A 16,404-nucleotide genomic window follows, 5' to 3' on the forward strand; every position below is an offset into this window, starting at 1 on the left:
ATCTTTAAAATGAATCTTTATTTGTCTTCTCAGGGCCGCACTCTCGGCATATGGAGGTTCCCAGGCTAGGGGTCTAATCCGAGCTGTAGCTGCCGGCCTACACCACGGCCCAGCAACACAGGATCCGAGCCATGTCTGCAACCTATGAGCTGCGTCTGCAAGCTACACCACAGCTCACGGCAACACTGGATCCTTGACCCACTGAGTGAGGCCAGGGATGAACCGGCAACCTCTTGATTCCTAGTTGGATTCGTTTCCACTGCGCCACAACAGGAATGCCCTAAATCACATCCTTAACCCTCTGAGCAAGGCCAAGGATCAAACCTGAATCCTCATGGACACACTGTGTTGGGTTCTTAAGCCAGTGAGGCACAATGGGAACTCTGATCCTATGAGTTTTATTTACAAAAAAAAGAAATGCAATAAACTTTGACTTGGTCCTGTTAAGATGTACCTGATAGAAAACTCTTCACATATGACGAATTTGGGAGGGAATTACATAATTTATTGCCATGTTGACACCAAGTAATTTTTAAAATTCTATTTTCTAGTATAAGTCAAGGTAGATTTATTTCTAAGTTTAGTTATTTGGAAAATAGACTAATAATAGCACATTTGATTTCTGTCCACTAAATGTTATATAAGCAAACATGATTTTCTAAAGTACGTGCTGGGTGGGAGGAGAGGATCAAGAATCCAGAAGAACCCAACTGGTATCCATGAGGATGTGGATTCAATCCCTGGCCTTGCTTAGTGGGTTGGATCCGGCCTTACTGCAAGCCTCAGCATAGGTTATGGACACAGCTCTGATCTGGTGTTTCTGTGTAGGCTGGCAGCTGCAGCTCCAATTGGACCCCTAGCCTGGGAACTTCCATATGCTGCAGGTGTAGCCCTAAAAAGCAAAAAAAAAAAAAAAGAGAGAGAAATAGTTCACAAAGGAGGAGGAATATAGGGGGAGTGTATCCTGCTATATTGAAAATATACAAATTGATGTAATTTTGGTGTACCATTTTCCATCTAGTGAAGTAGCATAACAGACAATACTGATGAGGTTGAGATGAAATTGCCACACATTGTAAATTGTTAGGACCTTTTTAGAAAACCAAATGCCAGTACAGAGCAAGAACCAAGTAGATTTACATTTCTCATGTCTGAATAATACCACTTCCTAATATTTGTCTATAGATAAATTCAACCAAAGCATAAAGGATATATTCAAGGAGATTGTAAGTGTCAAAATACAGTATACATCAGTTGAGGCTTTCCTAGTTAGCAAAAAATGTTTAGGTGTTTGGCATCCCCCACCTCTTAGCACTTCTCCTCATGTGCTCCCATGTCATTTTCCATTCATAGATGAGTATGGAAGTGATTTTTTAACTTTTTCATGAGAACCATTCACAGGTTAATTGCGCACTCTCACTCCCTACTCTGTAACCAAGTCTGCTGAAACGGACACCAGAGAAGACTGTCCTGAATTTTTAGGCTTCTGGTTGTAGAGCAAAAAAACGCTTCTGAGGAAAGGGAATTTTAGTGGAACAGAAGAATAGTATAAGACCACACTTGGCAGGGACACATTTCTGCTTAAAAATATCAATTCCAGAACCCACTGTTCTACTCAGTGTTTCTTCCCTTCTCACACTATCTCTCCCTCTTCCTCTTGAACTTCCACCATCACCACCACTACCTCATTAGAATAGTGTACTCTGATATTTAAGCCTTTCTCTTTCTCTCCTTCTTGCTTTCCATCTGTCTTTTTTTTTTTCCTTCTTAGGGCCACACCTGAGGCCTGTGGAGGTTCCCAGGCTATAGGGGTTGAATCAGAGCTGCAGCCACTGGCCTATACCACACACAGCTCATGGCAGTGCCGGATCCTTAACCTACTGAATGAGGCCAGGGATCAAACCTGGATACTCATCAGGTTTGTTACCACTGAGCCACAATGGGAACTCCTCTTTTTTTTTTGGCGTGTGGAAATTCCTAGGCCAGGGATTGAACCTGCACCACAGCAGTGACCCAAGTTGCTGCAGTGACAATGCCATGTATCCTTAACCCACTACACCACTGAAACCTTTCTCTTAATGCTTAAGAGAAAGGAAAAGGATTTGGAAAGGGAAGAGTATCAAAAACTTCTGATGGCTCAGCAGATCAAAACAGTGGTGGTATTGCCATTCAGTTTAAGAAGCCCATGGTTATTTTAGAAAATTTGCCCATCACCCGTTTTTATGAGATGCTGAAGTTACATTACTATACACATCATGTATACTCAAGGTTTGGTATAGGGTGCTATGGCATTTATAAATACTCTTGGAAAACCAGGCTCTAAGAGTTCAGCATTGCCTAGGCCTGCAGCTTAATCAGTATGCAGGGTGTTTCTGGGTATGTTCAAATGGCTGCTTTATAACTTAACATAAGCTTTGAAGGGCCTATTACACATTTCCCCCCCCCCAAAAAAAAATTTAGATTATTATATGACAGGCTGAACAGTTGAGAAATTATCTCACAGCAGTAATTATTTTAAAAGATATTAAGAAAAGATAACCATTTGTCTTTTGGATGGAGGTGTAGAGGATGAGTTTTCTAATTAGGTAACAATTGCACCTTCATAATTTTGGCATATTGGAACAAATCAAATTTCCAACCTGAGGGGAAAAGGCTTCAGATGTGGTGTTTAAACTTGTGGATCTGAATCATTAAGAGGGCCTCTGTTGGAAAATTGGCTTGCATCACCATTTAAAGATTGCATATTGTTTACTTCTTATGTTGTGGGTATATAACTTGTATGTACAGGGGAAGTGGTAAGCTCAGTTGGATATCAGGACTGGAAATAAGAGTTGAACTTAAAGACCAATGGTGAGGTCTTTGTGTGGCTGGATTTGTATGTAAATCTTGGTATGTGGATGTTATATAGATAGTTGCCTGCACTTTTTCTTCTTCTTCATTGACCTTTTGGAAATTGTTCTTGTTTTGTTTTGTTTTGTTTTTTGTTTTTTTCCATGTATCTCCCCTGGGCCCCCCCCCCCAATTTTTTTATTAAGTTATCATGAATATATAACACTCGGGATTGCTTTACATTTATTAATTAAATTAAATGATAGTGAATGAGAATGATTCTTGGCCATAGCTATTCCAAAGTGGGGTTTTTTTTTGTTTTTTTTTTTAGGGCTGCACATGTGCATATGGAGATTCCCAGGCTAGGGATCGAATCAGCTGCAGCTGCTGGCCTGTACCACAGCAATGCAGGATCTAAGCCACATCTGCGACCTACACCACAGCTCACAGCAACGCTGGATCCTTAACCCACTGAGCGAAGCTGGGGATTGAACCTGCATCCTTATGGATACTAGTCAGGTTGGTTACTCCTGTGCCAAAATGGAAACTCTCTTATCCTATGTACGTTTTTAAGATCACAACACAGTTGCAGGTGTTTTCTTTCTATGAGCAGTTGAGTCTAAATCACCTCCTTTGGATATAGGTGTCTGAGTGACTGAGAGCCAGCTGTTGGGTGTTTTAACTAAACAGCTTGCTCCTAGTTGGCTGCTAAATCCCACTGAGAGGTTTTGGCTGCTCCAGAAAATGGAGCAGGAATAGAGCATGCAAGGTGAAGGTTTTTGCAAGGCCTTTAGTGACCTGGTTTAAATTTGAGGTTTTCTGCTTTGGCTTTTTTCTGTAGGTACCAGAGTTCATCTGCTTCAGACTTTCAAGAATGACTCATCTTCCTGTCATATTTTCTTAGACTAAAATGACTTAGGAGTCTTCAAGGCACTCTCCTACTATATATATTAAGAGAGAACAGTGATATTCAAACTCAGCAGTCTCCTGCTGATTAATTCCTATGGTACATAGAAAACTGTTTCTTCCTGAAGATGGAGTTATAGTAATTCATTGTTTTCTGTGAGAGGAAACTTACGACTTTCTCTTTTCTTTTCCCTTCCAGAGGGAATCTGGAAAAGTTGGAAGCAAAGCATCATTTCCCTAAGAAAATTTTGGATAACAGAAATTCTGGATAACAGGTAAAGAGTGTATTTAAATTTCTTTGGTGGTGCTGATTATTACCTATAATCTACAGAAGTACACCAGGGGAGGGAAGATGGAGAAGAGAAAGCTAGGTGTACTTTGTGTTAGGGGTTGCATTAGGGATTTTACATAATATCATTTAGATGGTTTCATGGGAGGTTTTTGTTGTTGTTGTTTTGGTCTTTTTAGGGCTGCACTCGAGGCATATGGAGATTCCAAGGCTAGGGGTCTAATCAGAGCTGAGCTGCAGCCTACACCACAGCCACAGCAGTGCGAGATCCAAGCCTATCCTGTGACCTACACCACATCTCACGGCAATGCCGGATCCTTAACCCACTGAGAGAGGCCAGGGATGGGACCTGTGTCCTCATGGATATTAGTTGGGTTTGTTAACCCACTGAGCCACGATGGGAACTCCCTCATTTAGATGGTTTTTACTAGGATTCTGGACATAGAACTAAGAATCTCAGAATAAATAAAATTATCTTCAGAATGTTGTTTTAAATGGATTTTTCTATTGATTTGATTTTGAATGTCATCACAATCCATCTGCAAACATTTTTTAACATCTACCATAAACAAAATACAGAAATACATATATATGTGTATGATTGGGTCACTTTGCTATACACCAGAGAAGAAAAAAGAAACCTAGAATGCTAGAATCTGCTACACACTGCAGGCTAGCTAAGGAGTGCATTTGCAGTTTCTGTCTTTTGTTTTAGTTCGTGATCATTGCAAGTTATTTGCAGCTGTACCATCTCCTTAATTCTTTACTTATTTTTTTTTTGGCCATGCTCACAGCATTCGGAAGTTCCTAGGCTAGGGTTCAAATGCACACCACAGCAGCAGCATGAGCCACTGCACTGACAATACTGGACCCTTAACCTGCTGAGCCACCAGAGAACTCCTCGAAAAACTCTTTTTTTTTTTAATTTTAATTTTAATTTTTGTCTTTTGAGGACCACACTCACAGCATATGGAGGTTCCCAGGCTAGGTGTCTAATTAGAGCTACAGCTGCCGGCCTACACCTCAGCTCACAGCAACGCCGGATCCTTAACCCACTGAGCAAGGCCTGGGACCGAACCCGCAACCTCATGGTTCCCAGTCGGATTCATTTCCGCTACACCATGACGGGACCTCCCTCATTTTTAAATACTTGGTCACCAGGTCCAAATTTTAAGTTTCTGGAGTTCCTCTTGTGGCTCGGCGGGTTACAAACCTGACTAGTATCCATGAGGATGCGGGTTCGATCCCTAGCCTTGCTCAGTGGCTTAAGGATCCAGTGTTGCCATGAGCTGTAGTGTAGGTCTCAGCTTGGATCCCGAGTTGCTGTGATTGTGGCGTAGGTTGGAAGCTGCAGCTCCAGTTCAACCCCTAGCCTGAGAACTTTTCCATATGCCCTGAGTGTGGCCCTTAAAAAAAAAAAAAAAAATCGTTAAGGTTTTAGTGTCTGTTGATTTTCCTTTGGTGTTTTTTTTTTTGTCTTTATCAGGGCAAACCAGTTCAGTCACCATGAGTTGGAGCTTCCTCACTCGTCTGCTGGAGGAGATCCACAACCATTCAACATTTGTGGGGAAGATCTGGCTCACTGTACTGATCGTCTTCCGGATCGTCCTTACAGCTGTAGGAGGAGAGTCCATCTATTACGACGAGCAGAGCAAGTTTGTGTGCAACACAGAGCAGCCAGGCTGCGAGAACGTCTGCTATGATGCCTTTGCGCCCCTCTCCCACGTGCGCTTCTGGGTGTTCCAGATCATCCTGGTGGCAACGCCCTCAGTGATGTACCTGGGCTATGCCATTCATAAGATTGCCAAAATGGAGCACGGCGAAGCAGACAAGAAGGCAGCTCGGAGCAAACCCTATGCGACGCGTTGGAAGCAGCACCGAGCTCTGGAAGAAACGGAAGAGGACCATGAAGAGGACCCCATGATGTATCCAGAAATGGAATTAGAAAGTGAAAAAGAAAATAAAGAGCAGAACCAATCTAAACCTAAGCATGATGGCCGACGGCGGATTCGGGAGGATGGACTCATGAAAATCTATGTGCTGCAGCTGCTGGCAAGGACCGTGTTTGAGGTGGGTTTTCTGATAGGGCAGTATTTTCTGTATGGCTTCCAAGTCCACCCATTTTATGTATGCAGCAGAGTTCCTTGCCCTCATAAGATAGACTGCTTCATTTCTAGACCCACTGAAAAGACCATCTTTCTTCTGATAATGTATGGTGTGACAGGCCTTTGCCTACTGCTTAACATTTGGGAGATGCTTCATTTAGGATTTGGGACAATTCGAGACTCGCTAAACAGTAAAAGGAGGGAACTGGAAGATCCGGGTGCTTATAATTATCCTTTCACTTGGAATACACCATCTGCTCCCCCTGGCTATAACATTGCCGTCAAACCAGATCAAATCCAGTACACCGAACTGTCCAACGCTAAGATCGCCTACAAGCAAAACAAGGCCAACATTGCCCAGGAACAACAGTACGGCAGCCATGAGGAGACCCTCCCCGCGGACCTGGAGACTCTGCAGAGGGAGATCAGAATGGCTCAGGAACGCCTGGATCTAGCAATCCAGGCCTACAATCACCAAAACAACCCTCATGGTCCCCGGGAAAAAAAAGCCAAAGTGGGGTCCAAAGCTGGGTCCAACAAAAGCAGTGCTAGTAGCAAATCAGGGGATGGGAAGACCTCCGTCTGGATTTAATCTGGCTGGGCTTAAAATCTGTGCTTCTCATAGTTTATGGTAAGCAGCAGCTCACTGAATAATGACTTCCATTGAGTAAACATTTGGCTCTGGTTGTCTTCAGGGATGCTGTTGGCTCGTGATCCAAGCTCAGGGGACTCTGAAGGTGGGGCTGGGACAAGGGGGAGAGAACGGGAAACACAGCGTTCCTGGACACACGTTCCAGCAGTAATACCGTCACAGAACTTTACATTTGTGTCTTCCAGATCTGGAAAGGAAAAGATATATTTAAATCACTCTTGTTGAACAGTTTTTGTATGTACAGTATTATGATACTTTTTTTTTAGTATGAGAACTTTTTTTGTATTTGTACATTGGACTGCTGTAGTTACACTTTTATATTAAAGGGGAAAAAATCCTTGAGGTCATGCCTATTAGGCTAGTGTTATTATTTTGTTCAGCAAATTCTACCCTGGGTTTAAAGTTTTAATAGATGCTACACACCTAATAAAAGTGCCTCTTGTGTTGCAGGGAAGACTTCAGATATATAAGTAGCCAGAGGAGGATGAGTCAGTTCTCAGTCTTGGAAAGAAAGTCCACAGTTGATCTAATCTCTTTGACTTGAGAAATCTTTGAATCTCAATTCTTGTGCCCAGAGTTGTATCTAGTCTTTGAAAACCAATTTGTATTTTCAAAGAAGAGAAGCGATTTCACTGCAGGATACCTTTACACATTAAGCCTCATCAGTGTATGCTTTGGTGGTGTGTATACAGTCAGTTCTTCCAGAAGGCTGGTGCACAAAGCTGCCCTGATCCAGTAGCTGTGGAGACCCTGGCTAGAACTGTTACTGAGATTCCTCTATCACAAAATAAAGCCACACCTGAAAAATAAGCCCTGATAAGGTATTTAGTTTGTGGACCTATTGATTTGCCTTAAATCTCTATCCGAAAACCTGCCTCTCTCTGGTTTCCTAAGAAGCCAGTGACGGATATTTTCTTTATATGTTAACAGTAAAAATACAGAAATTCCCTTCTAAGCTAAGATTAATTAAAGCTACTTATACTGCACATGGCGGAAAGCCTAAATTCAAATTCTCTATTTTTTTATAATTTACCGTGGAACTTTCATAATACACATATTTCTGCCAGTGTAGGTTTCTGTCTGAAAGACCAGTCAGACCTGGAATTCTATCTGTAAATAGACATAAAGAGAATTTCAGTATTTATTCGCTGTAGGCGTTATCTTTTTGTCAGTGACAACCGTTAATGTTCACATAACACTTGTAGTTTGCAGTAGTATTTTATTGCCATTTTCAACCTCATGTTGGAGAGTTTTGCTCTCCTGTCATGTTCACACATCATTTGTTTTATAGTTTATGAGCTTCTGAGTAAGAGCTTGGTAAAGATTTAAAGGAGAGGGTATTTGCTTCACCAGGGAGCATTTCATTTGGGGTATCTCACTCTAACAGAAGTTGTTGCAAGCCATCTCCAACTTTGAAATTCCAAAAGTGTTATTCTTTTTATGTCTTAATTTTTAAATGTCAGTTTTCCATTATGTAGGAGGAGTCTAGAACAGCATCCTTTGTGCAGTTCTTTTTTTTCTTTGTTGTTCTCCATTGCATTTCTCACCCCCCCCCCAAAAAAAAGTTGAAAATTTAAGCTTAGTTCTAGCCATGCATTTACCTTTATTTTGCTTTTTTTTAATTTGAAATTTTAGCCTAGAGAAGCTCCTCAGGATCTCTAAACACTTAAGCAAAAGGTAAATTCCAGTGAGGCTAAAGAGGAAATTTTGGAAAATGATTTATACATGTATGTATCCTGGATAATTAATCAGCATGCACAGTTTCCTTCAAACCAGATGTTTAATAAGAAAATTCAAATAATTATTCTAAAACAGGCATTAAATATTTAAGTCTAGCTAGGATTAAGAACAACCAATTAATTCTTATGTCAGTAGAACTTAATGCATATTTCTTAATTGAAGGACAGAAAAAAATACCCGTACATTCACGTCCATCTCTTCAGAGCCTGAAGGAGAAGAGAGTGGCTTTGCCAGTGGAAAGATTGGGGATTTGAGAGTGATGGAGAGGGAAGGAGTCAAGCAGAAATGCCAGGCAGACATTTGGCGCCAGAAGCATCCACTTAGTTTCTACAAAGAGTGCCCCTGGTGTTTCATCTTGGCTTATTCTGATGAGAATGTTATCTTTTGTGTCTGGATAATTCTTGAACTTCCTGAAGTACATAGAAAGCTATTCTGACTCACTTCGCATGTGTTAAAGTCTATTTTTATTCTCTTACTAAAGTTCCAATTATGACATAGGTTTCCCAGCTCTCACTGCTTTCTTGGTCCATTTCTTTCAGCCTTTGAACATGTGAGTTTGCCAAAGCCATTCTCCCCTAATAACATGTCATGGACCTACATTAAGAAAACGTGTAGCTTAGCCCATTAACTGGGTCTACATTGAATCCATAAAAATGCTGTGCCAGTTAACTGCCCTGGACCTTACAGGTGTATGTGTAAAATACCTGTCGGTAGTTTTTTCCTATCAAAAATCATATTCCTTTGAATTACTGTATAAGACCTGCTCTGTCATATGACATTTGCTTCTCGTAATAGAATTTGAGTGCTTAGTCCTTCACAGAGTACAATCAGGCTACGATCAACATGTTTCTATTCCTTAACCTACTACTGGATTTATTCGGATGCGGTGTGTCCTTTGCACATCTTTGTTATTCTGAAGAGATTTGTAAAACAAACAGGCTTTTTTTTCTTGTCAAATGTGAGGGAAGAATTATTAGATAACTTTTTCTCCTAAAGAAATGTTAATATTCGTTTTGTGGCTTCTTCTTTGCTTTATGACTTCGTTTTCCCTGTTTCTATATTTGTTTATTTAAAATCACAAGTGTTATTTCCTAAGAAGTCAGTTTTTCTGATGATTTTCCTCAACTGATGTCTATAGAATTACTTTTGATAGAAATGAACTTTGCCATCTAAAAACAGTTCTCACAGGTTAGGGGCTTTCACATCTCTCTTTCAGAAGGACACCTGTATCTTTAAAGAGAAAAGTCGTCATTAGGTACCTTAACTGTCATGCCTTCGTGGTATGAAATTAGGCAGTTCTTTTTACCCTTCCAAGTTCCACAGCCACTTACCTCTCAAGTGTTAGGAGGTAGTTGGAGAAAGTCTCTGGTACAAGGCCAAATAAAAGGCCAACTCTTATTATTGGTGGTTTGAGCTTGGAGCTTCAGAAGAAATAGCTGAAAGAACTGTGTGATGTAGTAAGAGGTCCTTCAGTGCCCTTTATCCCAGGAATCAGTGATTGGTTAAAACACGTAACTTGCTCTAAGCATTTATACCAAGAATGGACTTAAATGTTATTCCTATTAGTCATACCTTTGCTTTATCCATTACGTTTATAAATGTCCGTGTTTTATGCTGTCTCATTTAAAAGACAGTACACTTCTAAAAATAACACCTATAGTTTATCATAAAATCTTGGCCAGCCAGTTTTTGGTAAAAGGCAAGTGTGTTATACTTGAACCTACTTCAAGAGATGCCTTTTTATAAAGGAAAGGTTTTACCCAACTGTGAAGAAAAGTACCTGAAGTCATAGACACACAGTTGCTGGTCATTTTGATTGGAAGGGTTCAGATATTAATTTTATCTTTATAAAATCATGTAATTTCATGAAGAATCTTACCACCCGAAAACAATAAAGCCCCTGTAGATATACAGTGTAGAGTTTTGAGAGGAACTATTTCAACTCACCTATATATCATAAATCTGTAATAATTCACAGTCACCATTAAATGTTAGAATCATTAAGTTGACTTGCATACTTGTCGCTCACTCTGGCCACGTATCATGGAGAATTAGAAGATTTTATTTGTTGTCTCTAATGCAGTTGTGTTCTGTTGTTTTAATAATGATGTTAAGCAAGTGTGGTTCACGTACATTCCATGTTAATAATCATACTTTTTAAAGAAGCAGTCCACGTATTCCAAAATTCAAGAGTCCAAACAAAAGAAAGCCCTACTTGCATGTGAAATCTCTACAGAAGTAAAAAGTAAACGAGTTCTGCATTTCAGGGTTGGCATGTCGAACCAGCAGAGACGTTGGGCTATATGCTTCCGAGATGGAAATGTTTTCCTTTATTGTACTCTCAATTGTGTTTCTTTAATAAACCTTGCAGAAGTCTCTACCTCAGGCACTAAGTGTTAGATATGGTTAGCATACTGATACCGAAAAACTTAGCTAGGACTTCCAACCTTTTAAAATAATTTAAATGTAAAATTCAACTGTTAACCAGCAATTTATGTCATGTGATGTGCAGTTTGGATATTGTATGAACAGCTAAGGAATTACCTATTCTAGTGCCAAAGATGACTCGTTGCTAATTTTGTTCTGTATAGGTGATGTAAATCTTTATGGTGGGGACAGACTCTGTTCAGGGACTTGTCTCTAGGAAGATTTTGTCAGTTCCAAATGTTTCTGTCAGTTGCAAATACAGTTTAGAAGATTCATTTGTGGTCTGTGCATCTTTTTCCAAACTTGAAAACTCAGCTGCCAGGAAATATCATATTGAGGATTTTACCCCAGCCAGTCTTTGTAGAAAATAGCACCAAAGAGCTTAGTGGTTTACATAGAAAACCTGATATGAAAATCTCTTCCTGTACATTCACCTGTAAGTTGATCTCAGTGGGAATACATGAGCAGGAAATTTTCCAAGTAGAGGCTTCGGCTTAAAGGATGCCCTCTTTCATAGCTGGGTTAGAACTTCGCTGGGATCGCTATGGCTGGGTGGATTAGCGTGTTTGAGCATCACAATCAGAAGGGAGGGTGGCCTGGGCTGGGGAGTGCTGAGGTCTAAGCACAGAAACTGGGAACACATCCCTTCCCTGGCTCCCTTTGGTTCTTGAGGCCTCGGGAAGAGGAGCACTTCGTGAGAGGGATCCTTCTCAGACGCAGGGGCCGGTCTTGGTGTGACTAATCCATCCACTTCCTAAGAGGAGCAGGGTGTGGGAGAGGGCTGAAGAGAGGAGCGTTTATTGCAGCAGTGCTCTCTGTTCCCCAGACACAATAGCTGACTGAATGATGGAATAGGTCATGCATCAAGGCCACCCTCGCTAGCAGATTGTAAACTGGTCAGCCAGCCATATTTGGTGATAAACTTGAGCTGCTTGAAAGCTGTTGGAGCCATTAAGTCATTGTTAGTTTGGAAAGTAGATTATTTGACAGATTTCCCATCAGATCAAAGATTAGTAGGTGGAAAAGGTGTTGCATCAAAAATCTGTTATCTTTGTTACATGGAGTTCAAAACAGTATTTCTAAGGTTTAAAGGGCTTATGTGAATATGTGGTGCTTTTAAGATCTGACTCCTTTATCTCAGATTTTCTGGATGCATATTGCACAGGAGCATAAAGAATACGGGTTGAGGAGTTCTTGTCAGGCTCAATGGTTAATGAATCCGACTAGGAACCATGAGGTTGCGGGTTTGATCCCTGGCCTTGCTCAGTGGATTAAGGATCTGGCATTGCTGTGAGCTGTGGTGTAGGTTGCAGACATGGCTTAGATCTGGCTCGGATCTTGCATTGCTGTGACTCTGGCGTAGGCTGGCGGCTACAGCTCCGATTCAACCCCTAGCGTGGGAACCTCCATATACCGTGGGAGCGGCCCTAGAAAAAGGCAAAAAGACAAAAAAAAATAATAATAATACAGAGGTTGAGGAGTTCCCATCGTGGCTCAATGGTTAATGAATCTGACTAGGAACCATGAGGTTGCAGGTTCGATCCCTGGCCTTACTCAGTGGGTTAAGGATCCGGCGTTGCTGTGAGCTGTGGTGCAGGCCAGCAGCTACAGCTCCGATTGGACCCCCTGGCCGGGAACCTCCATGCGCCTCAGATGCAGCCCTGGAAAAGACCAAAAAAAAAAAAAAAGAATACAGAGGTTGAGGCAGAATCCAGGTCTGCATGTTGACTGCCCGGTGGTTTAATCCAGCAGCATCCTTGGCTCTTTTCCCAGAGAAGTTCAGAAGCAGTTGTTAGTGGGGCTCTCATGGGGCAGGAGGTGGGTCAAGGTGGCCATTGGACCACCTATGAAGAAAACAGGGAATGCCTATTGAGATGTTCCTTGAACCCATCTCAGCCCCACATAATCAGAACTAATAAGTTCTCCAGGTGACTTCAAAAAATCTTTTAAGGTATAATTTGCAGGAGGCAAAATGGACAAAATTGAACTTTTTTAGTGTATAGTTACAAGTGCACGTGAGGTAACCACCACCAGAAGATACAGAATAGTTACATCAGCCCAAAATTCTCTCTAGGTAATTCTTCTGTATATTAGGTTTTGAGAACCATTTATCTTAGGGAAAAAAAATGAAAACAGGAAGTGTGGGCCAGAATAAAAGGAGGAGAGAGATGTATTGAATGATCGCTGTTCAAGGAGTTTTAGACTTGATATAGCACTGGCGTGGGTGTCATCTCATGTGCCAGCTCAGAATGATGGCTGCCAGGAGTGGAGGACTGTGGGTTCCGACTCTGGTCTGGAATTGGCTGAATAATCCATAAGTGATTTGGGGGGGGTGGGCAGCCAGGAAAGAGTGTTGTCCTCAACTAGATGTTTGAGCCTAAGTTTTCAAAACCTCTTCGAGTATGCACTCAGGACTTCCTGGCTTAATGACTAAGACGCGACCTAGAACCATCCCACCTTGTATGGGTCATCTTTGAGGAAATGAGAAATAGGAAGTGACTCAGGATTAGCAAACACAAAGGAAGAGAGATGATGATATGGTGACAAGTGTCCATTGTCAGTTGGCTCTTAAACTCTCCTGCCCTCTCAGTCTTGAGGAAATGGAGCAGCATTTCCTTGCCGTCCTTGACATGCGCTGCCTACTTCAAACACGATTCGGGGGTTGTGAGAAGATCTATGGAAGCCCACTGCTGAGGCCTCGAGGAAAAGCTGACCGAATTCCCTCTTTACCCTCTGCTGAACCTCCCACAAGTATCCTTGTCTGCTCTGCTCGGGGGCCATCACACAGGGTAGGGGCTGGCTGACAGCCTTAAACTCCAGGCAAGGCAGAAGCAAGCAAGTGTTCATAACCGATTTCCGTGCATAGCCAGTGACCTGAATGGGACCTGACCATGGGGAAAAATGATACAGAACTAGATAGCTTTCTTCAATTTTATTTTTAGTTTGTGTAGTCAGTCCCGCGAAAGTGAAATTTTATCTTTGCTCTGGAAACATTGAAAAGCACTGACAGGGAGCTCCTTTGGCCTGGCCCATTTTCCTGAAAGCATGTTGCAGCTGTGGCTTCTGCCCAGCAGGCAGAGACCCATGTTAGATCCTGGACCCAGGTGCTGGTGAGAGCAGTGACAGGCCCCAGCTTCTGACCGCAGAGCGGTCTGCACAGGGATTTGGGCTCCTTCAGACTCTCTTCATGCCAGAAGCCCTGGAAACAGGGTGAGTGCAGATTGTCAATGGATTGTTTACCGCACCATCAGAAGGAACGATCATGGACAAAGGGGCTGCAGCCTTGGAACCAATTGTGATTACGGACCAACTTACGATGATTATGGGGTTTAGTTCCAATGGTCTGCTTTGGGGGAGGGGCTGACCTAGCAGAGATACAGTATGAGGTAGGGACTGCTTTTCCTTTATCTTATTGACCTTAGACAGGAGCCACTCAAGCCACTTCTTTGAATTGTCAGCTACGATCCCAGGAAATAGCTAGAAGAAGGAAGGGTAGAGCATTCAACAAAGATACAAGCTCAGGGCACGTGGGGGAGGGGGTGGTCGGAGGGGTTTCTTATGCATAAGGAGGAACGTGAAATGCCATAGCACAGCCAGGTGCTGCCTGAGAAGGTCAGTGTAGGTTGATCTGGAATAGATGTCCTGGGCAGGAGCCCAGCGGCCTTGATTTAGGGTTATCAGAGGAAATAGAATGCCTGGTTACATTTGTATTTCAGAACAACAGTGAATAACTTTTTCATTGCATGAGCCATACTGATATTTTAACAATTATTTTACTTGATCTGAAATGCAAATTTAACTGAGTGTCCTATATTTTTTTTTCTTTTTCATCTGCACCCGCAGCATATGGAAGTTCTGAGCAAGGGATCGAATCTGAGCCACAGCTGCGACCTATGCTACTGCTGTGGTAATACCAGGTCCTTAACCCACTGCACCACAGCAGGAACTAAGGATCCAGCATTGCCATTAGCTCTGGTGTGGGTCCCAGATGAGCCCCGGATCTGGCGTTGCTGTGGCTATGGTGTAGGCCGGCAGCTACAGCTCCAATTCAACCCCTGGCCTGGGAACCTCCACATGCCTTGGGTGCAGCCCTAAAAATGAGGGAGGAAAAAAAAAAACCTATCAATCCCACTTCTGGGTATATACCCAAGAGGATCGAAAGCAGAATCAAAGAGATGTTTACACACCAAAGCTTGTTGCAGCATTTTTCACAATAGCCCAGAGGTGAAAGCAGCTTGAATGTCCATTGATAGGTAAATGGATGAAGAAAATATATACATATAATGAACCAGTTCAGCCTTCAAAAAGAAAATCCTGTCACATGAATGAGCCTTGAGGACGTTATGCTAAAGGAAATAAGCCCGTCACAAAAGGACACATACAGTATGATTCCACTCATATGAGCTATTTAAAGTACTCAAAATCCTGGAAACAGAAAGCAGACTAGTGCTTGCCAGGGGAGTGGTGATACTGTTTCAGTTTCACAAGATGAAAAAGTCCTAGAGATGTGTTAACACAGCAGTGTGAATGTAGTGAACACTACTGAACTTTGAAATCATTGAGGGTAAATTTTACACGGTGTGCTTTGGAATGACCACAATTGAAAAAAGAATAAACTTACTAAAACAAAATAGTAAGGAATTTGGACCAATACTAAGGGATATAAAAAAGTAAAATCGGGAGTTTCTGTTGTGGCTCAGCACGTTAACAACCGAACATAGTGTCCATGAGGAGGCAGGTTTGATTCCTGGCCTCCCTCAGTGGGGTTAAGGATCCAGCATTGCTGCAAGCTGCAGTGTAGGTCATTCGATTCAAGCAGCTCGAATCCCGTGTTGCTTGGGCTGTGGCGTAGGCCAGCAGCTGCAGCTCCAATTTGACCCTGAGCCTGAGAACTTCCATATGCCACAGGTGCAGTCCTAAAAACAAACAAAAAAATCCTCCCTCGTATTCCTTCCTATTCCCATCCCTCAGAAGTAATCACTGTTTAGCATTTCTTTCCAGAAATGTTTATGCAATACAAGCATGTACACATGCCTATTCTTTGTTTAGCGAACCATTTATTCAACAGAATTGCAATTGTTGTCATTAGTAATAGCAGGCTACAGGACCCCAAATCTAAAATTGGTGGCACCAAAATTAGAGAATTTAATTAATTGTCTGGGAAGGGAACATTTAGAAATTTAACAGGAACGTCTGCGAGTATACATGAATTAATTTTCTGCAAAGATTATAATATGTACTAAAACACAGACTTTAAAATGAAATGGGAAAAAAAAAAGGACTTCCCATCGAGGCACAGCAGAAACGAATCCAACGAGGAACCATGAGGTTGCAGGTTCAATCCCTGGCCTCGCCCAGTGGGTTAAGGATCCGGCCCTGCCGTGAGCTGTGGTGTAAGTTGCAGACGCGGCTCAGATCCGAGTGGCTGTGGCTCTGGCGTAGGCCGGTGGCTACAG

The 16,404-nt window shown here is 42.1% G+C and overlaps 1 protein-coding gene across 5 annotated transcripts in view; it reads left to right on the top strand.

Annotated features, from left to right (window-relative positions):
* GJC1 (gap junction protein gamma 1) overlaps positions 1-11,223 on the top strand; it is a 33,658-nt gene extending 22,435 nt beyond the window's left edge. For 4 of the 5 annotated variants that reach the window (XM_047757953.1, XM_047757952.1, XM_047757955.1 and 1 more), the window contains exons 2-3: positions 3,935-4,010; positions 5,511-11,223. In XM_047757953.1, the coding sequence (XP_047613909.1) occupies positions 5,531-6,721 (1,191 nt within the window). In that variant the 5' untranslated portion in view covers positions 3,935-4,010; positions 5,511-5,530 and the 3' untranslated portion in view covers positions 6,722-11,223. Of the gene's footprint in view, positions 1-3,301; positions 3,349-3,934; positions 4,011-5,510 lie in introns of those variants that run through there. The other variant, XM_047757954.1, reaches the window with a different exon arrangement.
* The last annotated feature ends 5,181 nt before the right edge of the window (positions 11,224-16,404 follow it).

Source organism: Phacochoerus africanus, chromosome 14 (genome assembly GCF_016906955.1).
Source record: "Phacochoerus africanus isolate WHEZ1 chromosome 14, ROS_Pafr_v1, whole genome shotgun sequence".
NCBI lineage: Eukaryota > Metazoa > Chordata > Mammalia > Artiodactyla > Suidae > Phacochoerus > Phacochoerus africanus.